The sequence below is a fragment of the Kockiozyma suomiensis genome (assembly GCF_038497685.1).
Source record: "Kockiozyma suomiensis strain NRRL Y-17356 unplaced genomic scaffold V2V93scaffold_13, whole genome shotgun sequence".
NCBI lineage: Eukaryota > Fungi > Ascomycota > Lipomycetes > Lipomycetales > Lipomycetaceae > Kockiozyma > Kockiozyma suomiensis.
In genome coordinates, this window is record NW_027117676.1 from 29,419 (window position 1) to 50,595 (window position 21,177).

A 21,177-nucleotide genomic window follows, 5' to 3' on the forward strand; every position below is an offset into this window, starting at 1 on the left:
AAATTTCAGAGAACAGAAAAAATCACGGCAGCATCACGTTAGGAGCTAACTCTTTCTTAGTCATCCAAGTCTGAGTAGGATATTGCATAAGCATATCACGTGATTATTTTCTGGGAGATGTTGCAAGTTGGGAGTTTGGACAGGGATCGCTTCCAGTCTAGAGCAATTCGATATCCATGCATTGAATAACTCATATATGCATTTGATAGTTGCTGTATTGTAATTCCTGGTGCAAAGAATGCAGTCTAATGAATGTGACCTTGCGCGACTATCGTGCGGAAGCTTGCAACGGCTTCCGGAGGAGCTCTTAACTTCGATTCTGCTACTTCTCGATATCCCTGATTTGCTTGCAATTTCCCGTTCATGTTGGCGCTTACGACAGGCCGCGCAAGATTTACATTTGCATCATCTACGACTATATGTCTACAATCCGCCGATTTTGCGCTTTCATCTGACTGCGCGGCCATCTGAGAATGAGCTGCTTGCTCGGCATATCCTTCTGGTACCTCATCACCTGGCACATCGTGTTCACGTGAATGCAACACCTTTGCGGATCTCTCTGGCTCGCAGCTCGCTCCGCCGAAAGCTTGCTATGCGTCCGAATCTTGATGAGCTTATTCAGCGGGGTGTTTATCCTGCCACGGATGCGCGTGTATCGCCAGTATTAGCTCAGCGTTGTAAAAATCTTGAACGCGAGAAAGTGAAGAATATGCTGGAGCAGCAACTTAAAGGCAGAGTGTGGATCAGATTCAGGAATATATTATTGAAAACCAATTTAGCGAACAAAGAAACTCAACAAAGTGTGCGAGATTTGGTTGCCCGATTTACGCCCAGGAAGCGAGACGCCGACGGGCTGTCTAGCAAGCTTCATTCGGATCCGACTAGAAAATGGAACGATGTTGAGACTCCGACGAGAGCTAAAGTTTATCGATTGCGCATGTTTTTTGAGAGACTTTCTAGAAGTCAAAAGCAGGTTGTAGTCCAATGAGCAGATACATCTTATCGTTTTAAGACTGCTATGGAGGAGTCACGATTCGCAACAAAAGAAACGAGCAATATGTGCTTTAATAAGGGGATGACTTTCTGATGTTTGGATTGGTGATCAACGGAGTTTTGCTGGATGAAAGTTTAATGTTTTGCTTAGTCTTTTGAATATCGGGGAGTTAAATGGAATGGGATAACATAATCTACATTGAATTGATAATTGATATATTGCACGGTCTAAACCATTTACTCGTCGTCTTCGTCCTCTACTTTCTTTGCGAGTCCAAACTTCTTGAGGAGCAAGTCAATCTCTGCTGGCTTCCATAAATGGCAGTAAACTTTTCCTTCTTTATCTTTTCCAACAGTGGCAAATTCAACTTTCTCGCTAGTTAGAGTTGTAGCATCCATTGTCTTGCTGAGGACTTTCATCGCAAGCTCACCGGCCTCTTGCAGAGTGCAATCGTCTTTATAGTCTTGTTTCAGCAAAGTCTGTGCAGTGGCATTATTAGCACCGACTGATGTAGCCTTCCAACCGCCATAGTTCCCCGATGGGTTGGATTGATAGAGCTGGAATCCGTAAAGGGGATCCCAACCAGCGTAGATGAACGAGACGCCGAACGGACGTAAACCTGAATCATCGATTAGAAAAGACGACAAAGACAAAATCAATCAGATTATAAACATACCACCATGCTGAGTATAACCTTGTTTAAGATCACACACTCTCCGAACTAATTGCTCGCATGATATATCTTCGTTGTACAGCTTAAGGTAATCTTGCGAATAAACACGAGCATAGTTCACAAGAATGCTAGCATCTGAATTGAGCCCAGCAACGGCGCAGATCATATTCCTAAAATTATAATGAGAACCTATATGAAACTGACAAAAACCGATTACTAGCTAAACATACCCGTTGATCGTGTAGAGCTTCTCTGCGGATGTATCTTGCTCCAGCAATTTGGATGTGACTTTCCGTTCAGCAGCAAGAACGATTCCATCTTTTGCCAATATACCAATAGAAGTTCCAGCATGTGAGATTGCTTCTAGTGCATACTCAACCTAAAGTATTTATCAAACAATTTAGTAAATAGCGGGAGCAGCAAATCGCAAAAGATCGCGATAGAAGCTTGCTCGGCTCAGCAAGTTGATCGCACCTGGTAGAGTCTACCCTCGGGGGAGAAAATTGTCGTACGACTATCATAACGTCTACTCATTATTTTAATAGATATGAAAAATATCAACTAAGTGTGAAAAGTAAACTGGAAGAGAAAAGAAGTTGGGACACGCGGCTGAGCTGAGAAGAGATGTATGGATGATTTGATGACGGAGCGATCTTCCAGTCTTTAGAGTTACTCACTATTTCGGGTACCAGTGCACCTTCACAAATTTCAATATGCTCTTCTAGATAAAACAAAAATTTCACATTTATAGTATAAATGTGTCGCTGAATAACCTGGAATTTGCTAATTAGCTAGCTCTGTTGACTGATAATACACAGATGAGCTCTCAGTCTCAGGCTGATCCTCTCCCACAGGGATGGACACAGCATGTAGCACCATCCGGGCACTATTATTACTACAACAAGACAACAAAAGAATCATCTTACGAGCGTCCAAAAGCTACGAATGGCTCGATTCAAGCCGAACCGCCTAAATCTGGGAAACCTAGTCCTGCCGCTGTGACGGGACCGCAGCCAAAGAAACAGCAGCAATCAAGATCATCATCGCAGTCTCACGAGCATGCCTCATGGGCTGCTGCATACACTCCAGGATACGAGACAGCAAAGAGACGCAACGATCACAAACCGAGGAAGAAAGAGGTTCCAAAGCTCCAGCGTCCTCTTTCACTTGAGCCATGGAGCCTTGTGGTTACTAATCTGGGTCGGCCATTCGTCTACAACCGACAAGAAAAGACATCGTTCTGGATGCCTCCTCCAGATGTAAAAAATGCATTAGATCTGATTCCAAAAGATGAGATAGTGATGCTAATTGCTCGATGCCGAGGCTTAAAAAACCCAAAAGATGGTTCAAGGCCAGTCGATAAAGAGACGACGAATGAGAGCAAAAGAACCGCGATAGAAGACGAGATGGAGTACATGATTCCTCCTGACGATGAGTTTGTCGAGAATGAGCTGATAGAGCCCGAAGGAAGTGCATCAATCAGCACAGGAATAATTAGGCAGCGTAATCGCACGCCTTCTGATGCTTCCAGCAGTGATTCAGGATCATCCGACGACGAATATGGTTCCAGCGACGACGACGAATCGAACTCGGACTCAGATAGCGAAAATAATAGTAATCCAGACGGTCCTGTCGAATTCAATGAAGATGATATTGAATGGCAGATACAAGCTATGATGGCTGAGAATAACGATGAAGACGATAAGGAGGAAGAAGATTTACCATATGATGTTAAAGTCGAGCAATTTAAACAAATGCTGCTTGAACTGAAAGTTAACCCATATTCATCATGGGATAACGAATTTAACAAACTTATCAATGATCCACGATACACTCTTCTGCAAACATCCAGCGAACGTATTGCTGTCTTTCAGGACTGGGCAAGAGATAGAATAGTCAAACTCAAAGAGCAACAAGCTGTCGAGCCAAAAATTACGGTACATTAGCTCATTTTCCCTATCTATTCAAATATTTTTTTCTTTGTGCTAACGTCTGATTCAGCCCGAGGATTTATTCTCCGAATTTCTACGCCAATTTGCTACTCCGAAACTATACTATGCCGAGTTCAAGCGCAAATTTCGAAAAGAGCCTGGATTCAAAAGCTCAAGGTTATCAGATCGAGAGAAAGAAAAAATGTATCGAGAGTACATAGATAGTGTTAAGAAGAAGAAGACATGAATTAGATTACGAACAAGAATCACAAATAAAAAGAAGTAAACACCGTGCGCCGTTGATTCCCTATCCCTTAACAACTCCTATTCAAACACACGTTCAGTTATCATAGTGAAGAAAAATTCGGGGCTATTTACTCTTCCGCGAACATTAAATCCATTTACATAGCAAACTACTTGTCCTTTTTTGATTCAATATCGGAAACTGCAGAACTAGTCGGGTCAATATGCGGCGAAACATCATTCAGAGCCATAGTGACAACATCGCTATTGATAGCCTCATTTTGGGCTACTGCAGCAGTTGGAGATTCTGCATTCGCGAGTGGACTGGGCGGTGTTGACGAGTTGTGCCATGTCTGAACTTCGTCCTGTAGCTTGATAAGCTCCTTTTGGAATCGTCGTCCAAAGACATCAATATAGTAAGTCGCACCGTTATAAGCTGCAATCATAAATATGGTAGAAACAAACGCGGCAGATAAATACTTGCTGCTATACCAGATGGGGCATGGAAGCATTGTAAGAAGTTGATATCCAAACTGAATTAGCATAAAGGCAAACACTGGCAGTGGTTCTGGCAATCCATTAACAAATTTTCCCAAGCGAGTATCTTTGTAGCTATGACTTGTGTTAGTCAAATTTCACAATTGCGCAATTAATATTGAAAAGCACCATACCTTCTCCGAAGCCATTCGAAACTAGTTAAATGGCCAGCTTTGATTTTTTCTTTACGTTTCACAGTGATAAATATATGATATAGAGTCTGCCATATAGCGTACCAAAAGCTTGCCCATCCGACGCCTTCAATGAGGCTAAGCTTTCCCAGGCCAGCGGCGCCCCCAAAACGCGCCTGCTTGTAGCCCTGATCTAGCCGGAAACGAATACAGTGAAGCACCACGGGAGGAAGAATATGAATGAAGGTGCTGGTTGTCTTGTCTACACTGTGCAGAACAAGAGAGTTGCGCCAGGTGATGACGGCCCACGCTAAAGTACCGTAAGACAGGCAGTAGCAAGAAAGGAAAAGTCGACGGGAGCCAGGGAGAATCCAGAGCCAGAAGAGGAGAAGCAGATTAACAAAGTAACACAAATCAGCCAGAAAGTACTGATATGCTCTCTTTCTATAGCTGTAGATGCGAATAGGCATCAGATATACCATCTGCACAGAGTAAAAGACGTGAAACCATTCGGGATGTCCACCCAATAAGAATCCAGCAAAGAACACTATACTGAGGCCGTACACAAACGCGCATTTTTCGCGCTGGCTAACAATCTTTGCGTCTTCCCATTTTTCCTCCCACTTGTCGATATTTTTCAAAACTCTTGTTTTCAAGCGCTCGATATCTTCTTCTCGGCCACGAAAGACACGATCTCGCGAACGAAGAGCAATACCTCTTATTTCCCCACCGGTCTTTCGAACAGAGTGATTGAATTGGTTGATCTTGGTAGTCAAAGCTAGATTATCAAGGATATCCAATACAGAAATGCGATCTATTGGAACCTCTGCGCCGCTCGGGGTTTCCAAGCCATCGAGATTGGACGAGCGGGAAGACGAGGAAGAAGTTCGGCGAGAAATAGGATCTCTCGGATCTGCGGCATCATCTATCTCTGGAAAGTATTCGGTCATAATGAAAACAAATAAGAATAGACGGTCCCGCAGCAGAGCGCAGTCTCTGCAACGAGAATGACGATACAGATCAAATGTTTTCACAAAGGAAGCCTGAACGCCGATGACGCTTGCTCGGCGCACGTGCTCTGGCTCAGTTGCAGCCGCAGAAAAAACTAATTTTCAAAATCTGGTAATTTGGTTTTGCATTTTCAACATTTCGCATTTTGTATCTGGTCACGATCGCTGAGTTCAGTTCTTTGTAGCAACTGACAAATAGATAGGCATCCATCCGCACTTTTAATCAGTTTACGAATAAATACTCGCTCTCACGGGCGATTTGCTTATTATCTTTTGGTATCTTGTCGATGCCTCCAAAGCCGCCCTTGACTTCCGCACCGGGCGGCACTGCGCAGAGTTCTCAGTATCAATCGGCCGCATATCCCTCGTCGGCGCCTTCTACTCCCGGTGCTTCTGGGCAAGTGTCAAATCCAGCAATGAGCAATACTCCGCAGACTGTGTCTACCGGTGCAGCGTCGGCACCTACTCCGACTCCGCCAACGCAGTATTCGGCGGCGGATCTTAATCGAATTGTGCTGGAGTATCTCAACAAGAAGGGATACTCCAAGACTGAGCAGATGCTTCGAATCGAAAGTGCTACTAGAACCCCGGTTGGCTCTACTCCTGGATCTCCGGCTCCTTCAGGTACTTCATTTGCTGGCCAGACTGCTAGCGATGGTCTAAACAAGGGCGACACACTATTGAAGAGCAGTATTGAGAATCCGAATTTGTTCATTCGTGCATACAAGTCTCTTAGAGATTGGATCGACACCTCATTAGATATATTTCAGGTATATATCGTTGGTTTTACTTTTTATGATCGAGTAACTGACAACCGATTAGCCTGAACTGCGTAAACTTTTATTTCCAGTGTTTGTGCATACATTCTTTTATTTGATTCAGAAGCCAGACGCAAATTCACCTGCTACTACTCTTGCCCGCAAATTTTTCGATACTTATTCATCGGACCACTCTGTACTTCATGGGTATGATCTGCAATTGCTAACTGGACTTACCTTACCTGAGCATCTATCCGAGAACGAGACCGCCAAATTATATCGGCAACATAAATACAGACTTAATATGTCGCGGACGACTTTTGATCTGCTTCTTCATTTTTTAGACGAGAATGAGAACAACGGCGGTCCAATAATCATTCGCTTGATTAACCAGTACATCGAGACAAACGTTACTCCGTCCCGGCCTGATAAATATGGTGATTATAGTCAATCGATTGGTCCTGATGAAGGAATCCCTGGACATTCTCATGGGCAAGAAAACTGGGTAAATTCCCAGGCGGTCAGACTTGGGCGTTTGCCGTTGGATGATCGAATGGCTAAAGAGGTTGAAATGCGACTAAAAGATGAGGACAACAAAGAGCATAGTAATAACGAAATTGCCGGGATCGAAACCGCAAAGACGCTTGTTCAGGAATTTCAGGACATGAATCAAACTGACGATTCGCCAGTACGAGAGGTACTACCTCTTCCGCAATATCGCGGAGTAGATGTTGACTTTGAAGTCGCTGCTGTCAAGGATGCTCGGAGTAGGCTTAAAATAGGTCCCTCCGAAGCCTCGCTGCCTAGCGTTTGCATGTACACGTTTCACAATACGTATGACGGATTAAATTGCTTAGGCTTTTCCAATGATTCGTCTTTGGTGGCGGCGGGATTCTCTGAGAGTTTCATCAAAGTTTGGAGCTTGAAAGGCGAGAAATTGCAGAGCGTAGTCAAAGGATCTCAACCGCTAGCAAGTCAGCGGTTAGTTGGCCATGCAGGTCCAGTGTATGGTACTTCATTTAGCCCTGATGGAAAATACCTGCTTTCATGCTCCGAGGATCGATCAGCGCGCCTTTGGTCGATGGATACGTATACGGCGCTTGTTTCTTACAAAGGACACAGTCATCCGGTTTGGGATGTGGCCTTTAGTCCTGCCGGGCATTACTTTGCTACAGCATCGCACGACCAGACTGCGCGACTGTGGTCTTGTGATCATATTTACCCGTTAAGAATCTTGGCTGGCCATACAAGTGACGTGGACTGCGTCACTTTCCATCCCAATTCGACATATGTACTGACAGGATCGAGCGACAAGACATGCCGGATGTGGGATGTTTCGAAGGGAACCCCGGTTCGAATAATGATATCGCACACGGCTCCGATTTCAGCGGTTTCAATGTCCCCAGATGGCCGGACGTTTGCATCAGCGGCCGATGATGGGGTTATAATACTTTGGGATTTAGGATCCGGAAAGAAAATCAAAGCGATGCGCGGCCATGAGAAGGGATCGTCGATTTATTCCCTTTCGTTTTCAAGAGAGGGGTCTGTTCTGGTGAGTTCGGGCTCAGATTGTTCAGTGCGAGTGTGGGATGTAAAGGGTGGTAAGACGGCTCCGATGAGCACGACTTCAGTTATTGCGTCTGGCAATGATAGTAGCAATGATAAGAAAGCCCTTGGGTCTGCGGCGACTGGACAATCTGGTGAGGCATCTGCTAATGGTGGGACATCTCGGCAAGCTGTTACATCTGCGGATCATATGGCTGCTTTTATGACGAAGAAGACACCGGTTTACAAGGTACATTTTACAGGACGTAATTTGTGTTTGGCTGGAGGTGCGTTTATGGGGACATCGTAGAATGTAGAATATTTTAAAATTTTTATTATTCGTATTTTTGTATTGTAATTTATCTGAAGAATGAATGAGATGGTATTTTTTTTTAGTGTTCCTTGTCCAAATCCATCCAGCTACTAAGATCTTGTTCATGCTCATCAAACGTGCGCACGATTACTGATCTGATACCACTTACATCCTCAGCAATCGCGGATTTAATTTCTTTTGCGATTCGATTTGCTTCGATTAAGGAAATTGAAGTGCCGTCTTTAGATAAGAGACGAATGTCGACAGTAGCACTTAGCACTGGTCCCGCTTTTGTCCCTCGCACGTCTAGAATTTCGACAGACAGAGAAGAAGAAGAGAGCGAAGTTGCGGATGCGATTCGGGTGGCCGCCTCTTTTATTAGATCTAATCTTTCGGTTGGCATTTCGTGGTCTGCTAGCTCTAATAGAGCCTGCTTTCCCGAATTATAACCGGCGTGTAAGATAGCTGTTGAGACCAAGACTCCGCCAACTGGATCAAGCCAATCAAGATGAAAAAAATGAGAGCCAGTGATGGCGGCGACAGCGACAATTGAAGTAAGACAGTCTACTCTGTGGTGCCATGCGTTTGCAGCTAAAACGGTTGATTGTCGCTCCTTTGCGATTTTCATTGTCTTTTGAAAAAGCCATTCTTTGATTATTATTGATCCTCCAGCCAGCCAGGCCGCGCTGAGATCAGGTGCACCGTCGTGAGAATGAGAATGGGAGAAAAGAGAGTGGATTATTCCTTCAGAGTGGTGGTGAGCCTCTGAGGCTACTACTGCGGCAGCGTCAGCGACTTCAAAGGCGTGCGAGTAGAGTGATTCGGCGCCGTTGGCTCCGATACCTAAGCCAGCTAAGACAAGCATCGCCGAAACACCCAGAGAACCCAGAGCTTCTATCTTTCCATATCCGTTGGGGAACGCGCGAGATGGTCGTTTCAGAGCGACGCGTACGGTTGCGAGGGTAAGAAAATCAGAGAGAAGATCAGACAGGGCGTGGGCGGCGTCAGCCATTAGAGATTTCGAGTTGAAGACATAACCACCTATACCCTTTACGACTGCCATGCCTAGGTTGACGAATAAACCGACGCGAGTGATGCGGACGCCTGGATCCGAAGGGTCTTTGGACAGAATAAGGGAGGCATCGTGCGAATGAGAGTGAGAATGGAAGAGAGAATGGGAGTGACTGTGAGATACGTTGTTGATTTGATCCGAATGAGAAGTACTTTCATGAGAATGAGACTGGTCTTTGCTGCTGTGAGAATGAGACTGATCTTTACTGCTGTGAGAATGGAGTCTAGATCCAGAGATAGTAGGTTGTAGTAGACGAGGTCTCTTAATAGAGAGAAATACCCTCAAAGGGGAGATGCAGTGAGAGAACTGCAGCATGAGAATTATGAACTTCACGAGTTCTGGCAAGTTAACTGTGGAAAAGAAGAGTGGATAGTCTAAAGAGTGAGAATGTAGGCGACACTTGTTTGATTAGAAATTGCTTATCGTAATATTACATAACAAATAACGTAATCCAGAGGTCTTTTAAAGACGAATTAATTGTATTCAGCTGTAGTAATATATCAAGATTGAATGAGTATAGAGTATTGTATTAATATACTACAGAGTATATATTCTTCCCTTTTTTAAGTATTCTATGGCAGTATCAACAACACAGAGCAAACAGCATCAGCAACATAAACAACATTAACAAAACAGAATAAAACATTTAAATAGACAGAATATTGGTCGGACTGATTCCCAATAATTCAAACGAGAATAAATTCACGTCCTTATCAGGCGCCCAGTAATAACCATTCCTTCTCTGCTTCTAATCCAAGAAATATCTTCGTATACTGATAAAACTGTACTTAAACAGATTTTCCAGTATACGGCAGTTCATTCTATGCTGTATATTCTTCGTTACAGATGATTGATACTTTATAAATAAGAAATAATCGGCAGTAAGCTTCAACTATACAATAAACTGCGGATGTTTTGCATTATTAGAGAAGTAAACTTGAGCCTGAGCCGGCGCTTTAAATAAATAATATTCTCACTCTCTGGGTCAGAATATCAAAGATAGGTCAGTTCAACTACAGTCCACAGGTCAGAATTTGTGCGGCGCGGGTTCTTATTCAAGAGCCTGTTCTTTTGTTTACAGTTTCTGATATTGAAATACTCTCCATCTTCCATCATGTACCCGTCCTGATAGCCTTGTTCATGCGTCCGAACTCTTTGTCGACAGATTCAGCGGACTCTTCGCGGCCGCAGCTTGTTTCTCAGTCCGCCTCCGCTTCGCCCTCGATCCGTAGGTCTCTCGCCCGGCAGCCTTCAAGACCCTCTCTTTCCACTCAATCCGCTGCAAACAAGTCTGCTTCTCACATTACTCTCTCTTACCTGCCGTCGACAGTCACTACACGATCTCCGCGCTACTCCAGTCCTACGTCTTCTGCTTCTACCTCTACTTCCGCGTCATCTACCCCTACCGCCGGCAAAAAGATATTCTATGCCTCTTCCAAACAGAATCAACCGTCGTCTTCATCTTTCTCTCCGACTGCAGCTTCTGTACGCTCAAAGTCTAGTCTCTCGAGCTTAAACACAAAGCCCGCCCCCCGAATTCGGCCAGCTCAATCTCCTTCTTCCAACAGCACACCTACTACAAGACCAGCATATCCTACTACGCGCAAATCATTCTCATCTCTCAAGCCAGCCTCTTCTTTACCATCTGCGGCAGTACCTTCCACAGCGGCAAAACCGCCGCTTCCTCCGCTTCCTTCTCAGTCATCAACTTTTGTATACGCAAATGGCGACGAAGAAGTGCTATCTCCTCGTCGAATGAACTCTACCACGTCATCGGCTACGTCAACTTCGACCACTTCTCACTCGCAGTTCTATCGCGTTACTAGTCCGACTTTTTCTTCTTCAAGCACATCTTCTGCATTTTCTACCGGCATAGCAAGCGATGAGTTAATTGATAAAGACTCTGCTCAATTTCAATCTACGCTACCTAAGACTTCACAGTATCGATCGAGTTCTAGTGAACAATCTTCGTCAGATGACGAGGAAAATGACATTGACGAAGCAGCCGAACCCACCGACACTGCTCGTATAAATCGAAAAGTGCTTGATCTTGAAATTTCAAACACATCTCTTTTATCTATAAACCGAACACTTGAAAAAGAGATGCGAACCCAGAGTCGAGAGCTTCGTGCACTAAAACGCTGGATCCAAAGAAATGGCGCAGCAGATATTGATCTTGCAGAGATATCCGTATCCGAAGCTGATAGTGACGACGAAACTTCAAAAGAGCAGGATGATGATGATGACGACACTATACTTCCAAAGACTAAACAATCGTCCTCTCTTGCAGATATGATGAAAGGCGAGCAAGACTTATTTTCGGTTAATCAGGCATTGAATTCTTCAATCAGTAAATGTATATCCTCGTCTGATTTTCTAATCAAAGAAGCTATCGAAGCTTTGGAGTTTACAGTTACTGAAAATGAAATGAGAAGTCGGGTTTTGAGTTACGATGATTCAACTAACAAATATAATGAAGATGAGCAGAACTATGATTCTGATAGCGGCAGCGATGCAAATGAAGAGTTGAATGCTAGTGAAAAGAAAGAGGTATGAAATGTGGAGCGAATAATTGTATAATAGGTTGCCATGTTTAAAAGGATTATGATTTGGCGTTTTCTTTGTATAATTGATAGCACACTCAAGCAAGCTTAGAATAAAATTATCAGAAAGCAGCAGAGTCTAGCCAGCACGTTAGAATACCCATATATATGCCCTTTGCTCTGTCCAATGCAACTCTTCTAAACTCTTCCCATGACAGTCCCTTCTCCGGCGCCTCCGGACCAGCAGCAATGAAGATCTCGGAGACTAATTTATCGATTGCACTCATTGTTATTCGCTTTAGTTCGGCATCATATTCAGCATCGTTCAGCGGTGCCGACGATTTTTCGTGAGATTCGCTGTCATTGTCGATATTCCACTCTTCTTCATGGTCCTTATCAGGGATTTCTTGCAATGGCATATCCATTAACGAAGGTATTTGTGAACCAAACACAGATGAGAGAGAGTTCTGCTCTTGCACTATATCCCAATCCACAATCTCTTCTTCAGCAGACCGAAGCATGAATCCAACAAGATTATTCGAAAGATCAAAGTATCCGGCAAACATATCCATCAGGTTTAATTTGGTTACATATCCATCTTCATCAGTATCATATGCTCTAAACGCACATCTCAAGCGCTCTACTTTTGATCCTTTTGTAAGCGCCGACATGATGGTAACATACTCTGAGAATCCAACAACATTATTCTGATTCAAATCGTAAATAAAAAATATTCGATCAGTCACGAGATTGGGCGTTGAACCAAGACGAGAAGTAAGTTTTTTGAAGGCTGCTTTATTGATACCGCCCTGAGACCGACTAGTTTCTTCATTCAGGTACTCTAGCACGCACAGGCTCCTAAATTGTTCGTGCAGTGCAATTACTTCTTCCCTGCTGACTGATCTGTTTGTTAGAATTCGACTCTTATCCTTATTTTGCAAAAACAAACTTACAGCGTGTCTTCTTTGCATATTTATCTACTTCTTCTGTGCTCAGTGGTTTCAGTTTTGCAAACAATGCCGGCTTTCCAGGATAGCAGGCTTTCCGAGTCCAGTCAGGATTGTAGAGTACTGGAATTGGTATTTTGATCTTGTATAGAATATGCGTCCTTATATGTGTATCAGCTGCTTCACATTTTTCGCATAAATCGACATCTGCACATTGAGTACATCTAAAACGCAATCCTTTTATCGGATTAGCTCTGCACGAGTTACAGCTGATTCCGCGGTGCACGTATGCCATTTTCTGTCGATGTTCGGTACTAATAAGATGTAGCAGTCTGATTATATGCTCAGTATCCGATTGACCGCCATCGAACCCGTCTCGATAGAGTGCTGAGATCAATTCGGCATCGCTGAGGTCATCTGGCTCCTCCTCGTCTGGAGTATTTATTTGCAACACGTTGTCAGCATTTTCAGGATCTTGCTCAATCCTGACTCTCCAAATCCAAGAGTTGCTCGCTCTTGCTGAATGATTTCTTTGTCGAGATGAGCTTGTTGTTGAGCTTGAGGATGGGTTGGGATCAGTCAGGACATAAGTATATACACCGTAGACTACAGCGAGCGCAGCAGCACAGCTAAAGATCTAGATGAGATTGCGGTTAACAGATTGTTGTGCAAAAAAATTTCAAATACCAACTCACAGTTGCGCGCTTTGGTATATCTATAGAGAATATAGGTGCCATGCTATGGCATGATAATAATCAAAAATAGTAGTAATGATCAGAGAATAGTTGGTATTAAATAATGTATGGTGATTATTAAGACGTATTTACAGTGATTAGCAGCACGGATTGTGGCTGGAAACTCACACAATCACCTCAGCCATTCTGTCTCTATTTTCCACATTACTCTTCTTCTTGCAGGACCGCATTTATTGATTAATTGATCTTCTTCTTATTGTATTGATAGAATATCTTTACCGGTATGTTTGCTTCTTATTTCTGTCTGTCAAGATGAGTAGCGTGTTGCTCTTGCGGCGTATATTGGAAGGCCCCCGTTCATTAGCCAGCTATTGCTACGGCGCTCTCTATCTCCATTTACAGCATATACTAATATTCGCGGATGAGCCGGAGAATCGCAGGGTTTGTTATTGGTATAATTTACTAGAAGAAGCGGCTCAACGTGCTGACCTAAATTCAGAGTGCTGCTATATTCAAGTAATTGCCAATAACTACTCCTTCGATTCGGTTCTTTTACATCTACAGGTCCTAATTGTTCTCTCTACTTAAATTCTGCACATCATACTTGTTATATAATGTCTGGTGAAGCTTGGTATGTATCAGTTTATATTCTTGCATAAATTACATATCCCCGCATGAATTATATCTTATCTATATGAATAAAGCATTGACTTAGTTTTGGTAGGTTGTATTTGTTGGCGGTCATTTTAAATGCCGTCAATCTGTTTCTGCAGGTCTTTTTCACCATTATGTACAGCGATTTGGGTATGATTCATTTTTTTTTCTGGTGTTCGGTAGATACTAACTTTGCTAAAAGAATGCGGTATGGCACTTACTACTCATTGACTATATGAGCTCTTTTTAACAAATATTTAGATTACATCAATGTTTTCGATCTTTGCAACCGTCTTAACGCTGTATGTACTTGAATTCGTCTTGTCTATATACTTGGTTCAAACTAACAAGAGTATAGTACATTCTTCCCGAGGCCGGTGTTCAGGCCTTCATTACGTTTTTGTTTTTAATAAACGGATACTGGATTGCTTTGCTACTCAATTTACCGCTCGTTGCATATAATGTTAACAAGTACGTTTTGTTTATTGTCAATTAGTTTTTATAAATGTTATGGCATGCTAATTTATTAAACAGGGTCATCAACAACAATCATTTACTTGATGCAACTGAAATTTTCCGAACGCTTAACGAACACAAGAAGGAAAGTTTCATAAAGCTTGGATTCCATCTCTTGATGTTTTTCTTCTACCTTTATAGCATGATTGTCGCACTTATCAGAGAAGAAGATTAGATCAAACAAGATTTAATATTTTCTCTGCTGTCATTCCACTTTTTTTATGTCGTAAAAGATTGAAGATCTTATAAAATTTTGTCCATTTATATTAATCTTTGGTCTAAGGTGTTTATGGCAATCTTCAGTTGAAGGTAGTAGGGGAAAAATAAATAAAGGCAGGCATATCTGGAATGTTGTATAGTACTTAGGAAGATATATATCAATCAAGTTGCTGCAAGAGCGACAATTTACCATTAGTCTATTTCGATGTAGAAAGTGATTGTCATGCATTTGGATGCTTTTGAAATTCGTATTCTGATACTCCTTTAGTAGAACAGATTAGAATAAATAGTTTCTATCTGCAGATTATTTTTATGTTAATGTATTATATATGTAACTCAATCTAGAATTTGTACGGCGACTAATCAACAACAACTTTATATTCTAGCCACCGGTCCACCAGGTGAATTTGGCAAACGAGCTGTCAAGACCTCGCAACCAGTCTCAGTAACCAACAGCATATGCTCAAACTGGGCGCTTCGTTTTCCGTCTATAGTTACACTAGTCCAGTTATCAGGCCATGTCTTTTCCTTCCAAGTTCCAAGCGCAAGCATAGGTTCTATAGTAAATGTCATTCCAGGTTTGGCTACACCGGGAGTCTTATTTTTCGCGTAGTGAGGGATATTAGGTGGACAGTGAAATAATTTGTTTGTTCCATGACCACAGTACGTCCTAATGGTCGAACAACCATTCTCCTTCGCGAATTTCTCAATCACATTTCCAATTTCTCGGAATGGCATACCGGGCTTGACTATTGCGATCGCTTTATCAAGTGCTTCACGCGTGGTTTCGACTAGACGCACATTATCAGAATCTTCTTTGGCCTTGCCGACGTAATAAGTCTCGTTCAAGTCCGCATGATGACCCTTGTAGTAAAGAGATATGTCAAGGTTTACGATATCGCCGTCTTGGAGTTTGCGCAGATCGGGAATTCCATGGCAAACAACTTCGTTGACGGAGGTACATAAACTCTTTGGGAATTTGTAGTAATTCAGAGGTGACGGATATGCTCCGGCTTCGACGGTCATCTTGTGAACTAATTCGTCAATAGCATCAGTTGTAATTCCAGGTTTTACCATTGCTGCCGCAGCATCGAGTATCTTGCGACCTAAGGCACATGCTTCTCGTAGGCACTGGATTTCTTCGGGAGTATTGATGTACACGTTTGTCGAGCGAAAAATGCGCTGCTCGGCTACTGGAATACCATCTTTTGCGTGGTCTGGTAGAGGAACGTTGGCCGGAATTAGACGAGTCGGTGAGAGAGGGTAGACTGGTCTGACAGAGCCAGTATATGCGTAATCAGGGAATGGGTCATGAGGTTGCAGAGCAGCTAGTTCTTTGTGGATTAACTTATGCGTCGGCCACGCCCTATATATTATTTTGTCAGTAACGTACATATGAGAAAATAAAACAAAAAAAAACAGAGATTATATTTAAATACCTTTTAAAGCAATCTTGGCTGCAGAAAAAAGAGCTTTTGCCATATTTTAAACAAGTAGGGCATTGCAATGAAGATACTGGATTCTCGCAAGTATCACGAGCACACTTGCTCTCTCCAGAGACCTGATTTGTTTCCCGACCACTAGCTGCGTCTGCTACGACCGACATGAATGTGTTATATCTCGCTCGGATGATTAGTGGTGAATATACAGAATAAGAAGAGCAAGAGTAAACTGGTGTGGCAATGTATGAAATTTCTTTAGAATTTCGCTATAAAACCCTTACCATACATATCTCACTAATAGATGAATAATATCATGTACAGACTGTTTATATGTTTGCAACATTATAGAAATTAGAAAAAAATAAACAATAATCGTGCTAAAATAATTAAACAGAAATCAATTATTCGGCTTTGGAAACCTACAAATCATTCAGAGCACAATCTTAATAGAATGCAATATCCTTCACAAGCAATAATAAACAATCGCGCCATAAACTCCTTTCAAATCCGTAAAAATGCTTAATAAAATATATAGATGCTTTCAAGATGCTCTAAAAGCTTAACAACAGTAGTAATTTTAGTCTGTTGCAGTCTTGAATCGTCGTCGACACATTGGACATAGTCCCTTTGAAGAGTCGGTTGTTAACCACTTTAACAGACAATGCATATGGAAAGCATGTTTGCATTCTCCAATGACTAGACAATAGAAATTAATACAATGTAATACATATATATATATAGAAATTTATCAATGCACTGCACGTACTTAATGGACAATCATCTCCTGGATACTTGCACGTAGGACAAGTTCCATCAAACGCTACGCGACAAATACCACAGACTTCATCTTGTCCATGATTCCAGTGCCACGTACTCACCGCATTCCATCTGTCTATCGTCACCTTCATTCTATTATATTGCCCGTACACGCGTAAGTATAGGCGTACAACAAAGAATATATGTGCATAAGAGTGAGTATGGGACTATATAAACACAGCAGGTTAGGGCTATTCTTCACATTTAACATCTACGATCTCATATTATCTTCTCCCAACAATCATACAATGCCAAAGATCAGAGCACCGTCGAGGATCATAATGGATCAGATTCTGACTCCTACAGCATTCAAATCTCTTCAAGAGACTTCGAAGAAGCGTGTGATCCCGATAGATGCAACCTGGTATCTTCCTAACGCCGGCCGCAGCGGGCGCGAGGAGTTTCTATCTGAACGGATTCCAGGAGCGAGATTCTTTGATATAGATGAAGTCAAGGATGCCAATTCTCCTTATCCGCATATGCTGCCTTCGGTAGAGGTCTTCGATAAGGCTATGAGTATGTATCAGCTGTTTAATTTGCTGAATCAACTTGCTCATGTGCGTTTTAATAGGTGATCTGGGTCTCGCTTCTGATGTATGATCTCTATCGCTATCGAGGTCATTATGAATACTAACCACATTCTAGGACACCTTAGTGGTATACGACAAGCAAGGCAACTTCTCGGCACCGCGCCTGTTATGGACGCTTAAAGTATTTCAACACGCTTCAGCCTACATTCTAGACAACTATCCAGCGTATAAATCCGCAGAATACAGTATCGACACGTCTAAGCTGTCTGCAGTAGAAGATGCTGTGACTGAGAAAACCACATACAAATCTGTAGGATTGTTGGAGGATAAAGTAGTCGGCTTCACTGATATCAAACAAGTTGTCATCGAACCGCTGTTCCGAAAGAAATTCAACATTATTGACGCGCGCCCTCACAGTCGATTCACCGGTGAAGCTCCTGAACCTAGACCTGGTTTGCCATCCGGACATATTCCCGATGCTATTTCGATTCCGTTTAACGAGGTCTTGGACGCTGAGACTAAGCAGTTCAAAGATCCTCAGGCCCTGGCTGATGTGTTTACAAGTAAAGGCGTAGATCCGGATAAGACTACGATTGCAATGTGTGGAACAGGTGTCACGGCTTGTATACTTGAGACGGCGTTGAATCGAGCTGGATTGATAAACTCAGACAAGTCGATAATTGTGTATGACGGAAGTTGGACGGAGTGGGCGCAGCGATCAGACGCAAAGTTCATTGTGAACGGAGACGATTGAGTATGCTTATATATGAACTATCAAAAATAAATATCATTCCTCTTCTGCAAGCTGTAAAATGAAATCCCACTCCTTCTCTCGAACAGGCGTTACTGATAAGCGGGATCGACGAAGTAGTGCCATTTCATTCAGAGGAGAATGTGGTTTTGATACGAGTTCTTTCAGCTCTTGTAGACTGACTAGTCGTTTGAGCGGACGCACATATTCGACATCGACCATGAACCATTTCGGATTTTCGGGATCTGACTTCGGGTCGTAGTAAGGGTGCTTCTTATCGAAAGCTGTGACTATATTTCAATATTAGTTAGTGATATATCTTGATATTAGGTGTGATAGAAAACATACAGTCAGGATACGCCGATTTGCAGACTTTCAGGATTCCTGCAATTAATAGTTAGTATAATTATGGAAATAACAAAGTAATGAACAGTCCACTTGCCAACGATTCCAGGAATTTTACAATTTGACTGATAAAAGAATCCCAAATCTCCAACATTCATCTTCTTCATAGTATTCCTTGCTTCGAAATTGCGTACTCCATCCCACGTTGCCTGATGCTCAGTTTTTAGATCATCAAAACTGAATTTGACATCTACTCCATTTACTATTCGGGATTCTGGCTCGGCTTTGAATAGCCAGTATGATTTTTCCGTTGATCTTGATTTAGCATCTGCTTGTTGATCTTTATCCGTAGTCGTAACTGTAGTTGTCTTTTTAAGCCTTTTTGGCTCTGATTCGGCAACGGCATTAGCAGCAGATCTTAAACCTCGTTTATAAGACATCTCAGCTCGTTCTCATAGTGGTTTTATTCTTCAGAAGTGCACAGTGAATATACAGGTGTTTACACTCGTATTCGGGTCGAGTCTAAACTCCCGACGCCTAGAGAGAAAAAAAAAACCGAGATATCATTTTGTGGTCATCAAACAAATCAGCAACCCAAGCAACAAATTCTCTATGAATTTTCACTGACTATAAAAAACAACTACATACGAATATACTCTTATAATGGCTGCCTTGCGGAGTATACGCCCGCTCGGCGGTTGCAAGAGTCGAATACTGCATAGTCCAACGATAAGACTTCATCCCCGCGTCGGCTCAGTACGATTTGCAATGAGTGACATTAACCCTTCAAATCCCGAAGAAGAAGAAGTTTCAACAAGGATTAGAACCGGAATATTTGCTCCGGTCGTATATCACGCAGAGTATCTTGACCCGTACGAGAATTCGTTGGCGCGACAGCCGATCTATACTGCACCCTCTTCATTTCATGTCGCAGCTACAAAGCGAACAGTTTGGACATTTGCTGTGATTGGTGGATATTTCTCGGGTGCTATGATGGCGATGGACGGTATACCGACAATTCTTGCCCTGCTGGTCGGCATTCCGTCTGTGTTGCCTTTGCCGTTTGTATACTGGTGCACTACGCCTTACGTTCATCGCATTTATCGGATATATCATCAACCTGAAGGCGAAGCCATAGACGTTGAAAAGTTAAAGCAGAACGAAGAATTCATTTTTGAATGCATCGGAGTCTTCGGACGTGGATTGTATAATTGCCGAGTCAATTTGGCTGATTTACGACTAGCAAAGAAGCGATTTGGTTGGGTGAATCTTGAGGTTGTTGGCGATAGGATCAAGAAGATCAAACCAAAGCAGAACATTGTTGAAAAGGCCCTTGATGGGACGAGAACCAGACGATGGTTCTACGTGGCCGATGATGTTGGTGGGTATAAGATGGAGCGATTATGGGCTATTATTGATCGACAGAGTGGAGTTGATAATGGTCGAGATTGATTGATTGTATATAGAGATTTCCTGATTCATAACTATTTGTACATACCAAAAATAATTGCTATATTATACAGTAACAAGAATAACTATAGCTCGTCATGACTCTTGACAAGAGTCTCCTTAGGTTCAGCAATCTCCTCAATCGGTGCAGCTTCCGATCCAGTCTTCAATCCCTCAAGAGTCGGCTCCGCATCGACTATAGTCGCTTTCTCAGTTTCTTGCTCAGTCTCAGGTTCGCCTTGCTCATCTGCAGTCGCTTCCTCAACGGCTTTTCTCTTCGCTAGGATCTCTGCTTCTCGCTGCTTTGTTTCTTCGGTCCAGGGTGTGTAGCCCGAAATACCTAATAGTTTAGTCTCAAAGATCAGCGTCGAGCCAGGTGGAATTCTCGCAATTTCCCGGTCGCCTAAGGTCTTGTTAGCTTCTGATCTTTGCAGAAAAGAGGTGGTGCAGGATGAGATACCATAAGCCAAGTGAGGAGGCACAGTCAGTTTACGACTTTCGCCGACGCACATTCTATTCTGGGTTTTAGCTTTGAAAATAGATCTGCTAGTAGCAAGTGTACTCACCCAAGAAGGCCCTGGTCCCATCCAGAAATAACGCGTCCTTCTCCAAGCACAAATCGAAAGGGGACATCTCTACTAACAGAGCTATCAAAGACGGTGCCGTCGGGGAGCGACGCAACGTATTCGACAGATATTTGATCGCCTTTTCGGGTTTTACGCAAGCATTTGTCTTTAGGAACACGTTCTGTGATTGCTAAATGTACATCAGTTGTTAGTATTATGGAGATTGTATAGATGAAGCATACTTACAAATTCGAAGGGTATCTGCCTTTTTCTCGGCGAAAGCAAAGTCGGCAGCGGCAATTAGCACAAATGCAAGTGCAAAAAATAAAATAGAAGTAAATCTCATATCTATTTTGCTTACTACAACGAATTGTACGAATTGTATCAATATTATGAATTGTATATTTATATGTTGTTATATATTGCTACGTGTCCAAGTCAAGCCGCACTCAGCGCCACAAGTGGCTATATGTGGCCGTGCACTCCTCGCTCTTCTC

At 42.7% G+C, this 21,177-nt stretch overlaps 15 protein-coding genes across 15 annotated transcripts; 7 read left to right on the forward strand and 8 right to left on the reverse strand.

Moving 5' to 3' along the window:
• Positions 1-92: 92 nt before the first annotated feature.
• Positions 93-1,222, forward strand: V2V93DRAFT_373968 (uncharacterized protein). Its single transcript, XM_066911116.1, has one exon. The coding sequence runs from the start codon at positions 239-241 to the stop codon at positions 986-988; it is 750 nt and encodes a 249-aa protein (XP_066763919.1). The 5' UTR covers positions 93-238; the 3' UTR covers positions 989-1,222.
• V2V93DRAFT_373970 (nucleophile aminohydrolase) lies at positions 1,189-2,410 on the reverse strand. The gene is made up of 4 exons (XM_066911117.1): positions 2,142-2,410; positions 1,898-2,046; positions 1,671-1,837; positions 1,189-1,613 (listed from the first exon to the last, which is right to left on the reverse strand). The coding sequence occupies exons 1-4, from the start codon at positions 2,199-2,201 to the stop codon at positions 1,231-1,233; spliced, it is 759 nt and encodes a 252-aa protein (XP_066763920.1). The 5' UTR covers positions 2,202-2,410; the 3' UTR covers positions 1,189-1,230.
• On the forward strand, positions 2,359-4,225 carry V2V93DRAFT_373972 (uncharacterized protein). Its single transcript, XM_066911118.1, has 2 exons — positions 2,359-3,604; positions 3,669-4,225. The coding sequence occupies exons 1-2, from the start codon at positions 2,486-2,488 to the stop codon at positions 3,843-3,845; spliced, it is 1,296 nt and encodes a 431-aa protein (XP_066763921.1). The 5' UTR covers positions 2,359-2,485; the 3' UTR covers positions 3,846-4,225.
• V2V93DRAFT_373974 (uncharacterized protein) lies at positions 3,785-5,596 on the reverse strand. The gene is made up of 2 exons (XM_066911119.1): positions 4,513-5,596; positions 3,785-4,453 (listed from the first exon to the last, which is right to left on the reverse strand). Exons 1-2 carry the CDS (start codon positions 5,457-5,459, stop codon positions 4,012-4,014), a joined length of 1,389 nt encoding a protein of 462 aa, XP_066763922.1. The 5' UTR covers positions 5,460-5,596; the 3' UTR covers positions 3,785-4,011.
• On the forward strand, positions 5,482-8,220 carry V2V93DRAFT_373975 (WD40-repeat-containing domain protein). Its single transcript, XM_066911120.1, has 2 exons — positions 5,482-6,289; positions 6,342-8,220. Exons 1-2 carry the CDS (start codon positions 5,807-5,809, stop codon positions 8,130-8,132), a joined length of 2,274 nt encoding a protein of 757 aa, XP_066763923.1. The 5' UTR covers positions 5,482-5,806; the 3' UTR covers positions 8,133-8,220.
• On the reverse strand, positions 8,144-9,624 carry V2V93DRAFT_373976 (cation efflux family-domain-containing protein). The gene has a single exon (XM_066911121.1). The coding sequence runs from the start codon at positions 9,520-9,522 to the stop codon at positions 8,215-8,217; it is 1,308 nt and encodes a 435-aa protein (XP_066763924.1). The 5' UTR covers positions 9,523-9,624; the 3' UTR covers positions 8,144-8,214.
• Positions 9,625-10,313: 689 nt separating this feature from the next.
• V2V93DRAFT_373977 (uncharacterized protein) lies at positions 10,314-11,879 on the forward strand. The gene has a single exon (XM_066911122.1). The coding sequence runs from the start codon at positions 10,348-10,350 to the stop codon at positions 11,761-11,763; it is 1,416 nt and encodes a 471-aa protein (XP_066763925.1). The 5' UTR covers positions 10,314-10,347; the 3' UTR covers positions 11,764-11,879.
• Positions 11,873-13,434, reverse strand: V2V93DRAFT_381987 (uncharacterized protein; the record flags this gene model as incomplete). The annotated part of the gene is made up of 3 exons (XM_066912135.1): positions 11,873-12,648; positions 12,704-13,334; positions 13,393-13,434. 3 exons carry the CDS (start codon positions 13,432-13,434, stop codon positions 11,873-11,875), a joined length of 1,449 nt encoding a protein of 482 aa, XP_066763926.1.
• Positions 13,435-13,587: 153 nt separating this feature from the next.
• Positions 13,588-15,116, forward strand: V2V93DRAFT_373980 (cornichon). The gene is made up of 6 exons (XM_066911123.1): positions 13,588-14,023; positions 14,117-14,196; positions 14,249-14,254; positions 14,308-14,348; positions 14,405-14,517; positions 14,581-15,116. The coding sequence occupies exons 1-6, from the start codon at positions 14,007-14,009 to the stop codon at positions 14,735-14,737; spliced, it is 414 nt and encodes a 137-aa protein (XP_066763927.1). The 5' UTR covers positions 13,588-14,006; the 3' UTR covers positions 14,738-15,116.
• On the reverse strand, positions 15,061-16,453 carry V2V93DRAFT_373987 (peptidase M24, structural domain-containing protein). Its single transcript, XM_066911124.1, has 2 exons — positions 16,221-16,453; positions 15,061-16,147 (listed from the first exon to the last, which is right to left on the reverse strand). The coding sequence occupies exons 1-2, from the start codon at positions 16,385-16,387 to the stop codon at positions 15,157-15,159; spliced, it is 1,158 nt and encodes a 385-aa protein (XP_066763928.1). The 5' UTR covers positions 16,388-16,453; the 3' UTR covers positions 15,061-15,156.
• A 45-nt stretch (positions 16,454-16,498) lies between these two features.
• On the reverse strand, positions 16,499-17,216 carry V2V93DRAFT_373988 (anaphase-promoting complex subunit 11). The gene is made up of 2 exons (XM_066911125.1): positions 16,990-17,216; positions 16,499-16,919 (listed from the first exon to the last, which is right to left on the reverse strand). The coding sequence occupies exons 1-2, from the start codon at positions 17,129-17,131 to the stop codon at positions 16,801-16,803; spliced, it is 261 nt and encodes an 86-aa protein (XP_066763929.1). The 5' UTR covers positions 17,132-17,216; the 3' UTR covers positions 16,499-16,800.
• A 59-nt stretch (positions 17,217-17,275) lies between these two features.
• V2V93DRAFT_373992 (Rhodanese-like domain-containing protein) lies at positions 17,276-18,374 on the forward strand. The gene is made up of 3 exons (XM_066911126.1): positions 17,276-17,555; positions 17,611-17,633; positions 17,685-18,374. Exons 1-3 carry the CDS (start codon positions 17,288-17,290, stop codon positions 18,321-18,323), a joined length of 930 nt encoding a protein of 309 aa, XP_066763930.1. The 5' UTR covers positions 17,276-17,287; the 3' UTR covers positions 18,324-18,374.
• On the reverse strand, positions 18,198-19,216 carry V2V93DRAFT_68139 (PUA-like domain-containing protein). Its single transcript, XM_066912758.1, has 3 exons — positions 18,763-19,216; positions 18,669-18,704; positions 18,198-18,604 (listed from the first exon to the last, which is right to left on the reverse strand). Exons 1-3 carry the CDS (start codon positions 19,103-19,105, stop codon positions 18,357-18,359), a joined length of 627 nt encoding a protein of 208 aa, XP_066763931.1. The 5' UTR covers positions 19,106-19,216; the 3' UTR covers positions 18,198-18,356.
• Positions 19,133-20,197, forward strand: V2V93DRAFT_373994 (uncharacterized protein). The gene has a single exon (XM_066911127.1). The coding sequence runs from the start codon at positions 19,329-19,331 to the stop codon at positions 20,115-20,117; it is 789 nt and encodes a 262-aa protein (XP_066763932.1). The 5' UTR covers positions 19,133-19,328; the 3' UTR covers positions 20,118-20,197.
• Positions 20,102-21,079, reverse strand: V2V93DRAFT_373996 (uncharacterized protein). The gene is made up of 4 exons (XM_066911128.1): positions 20,927-21,079; positions 20,681-20,870; positions 20,575-20,627; positions 20,102-20,517 (listed from the first exon to the last, which is right to left on the reverse strand). Exons 1-4 carry the CDS (start codon positions 21,024-21,026, stop codon positions 20,201-20,203), a joined length of 660 nt encoding a protein of 219 aa, XP_066763933.1. The 5' UTR covers positions 21,027-21,079; the 3' UTR covers positions 20,102-20,200.
• Positions 21,080-21,177: the final 98 nt, after the last annotated feature.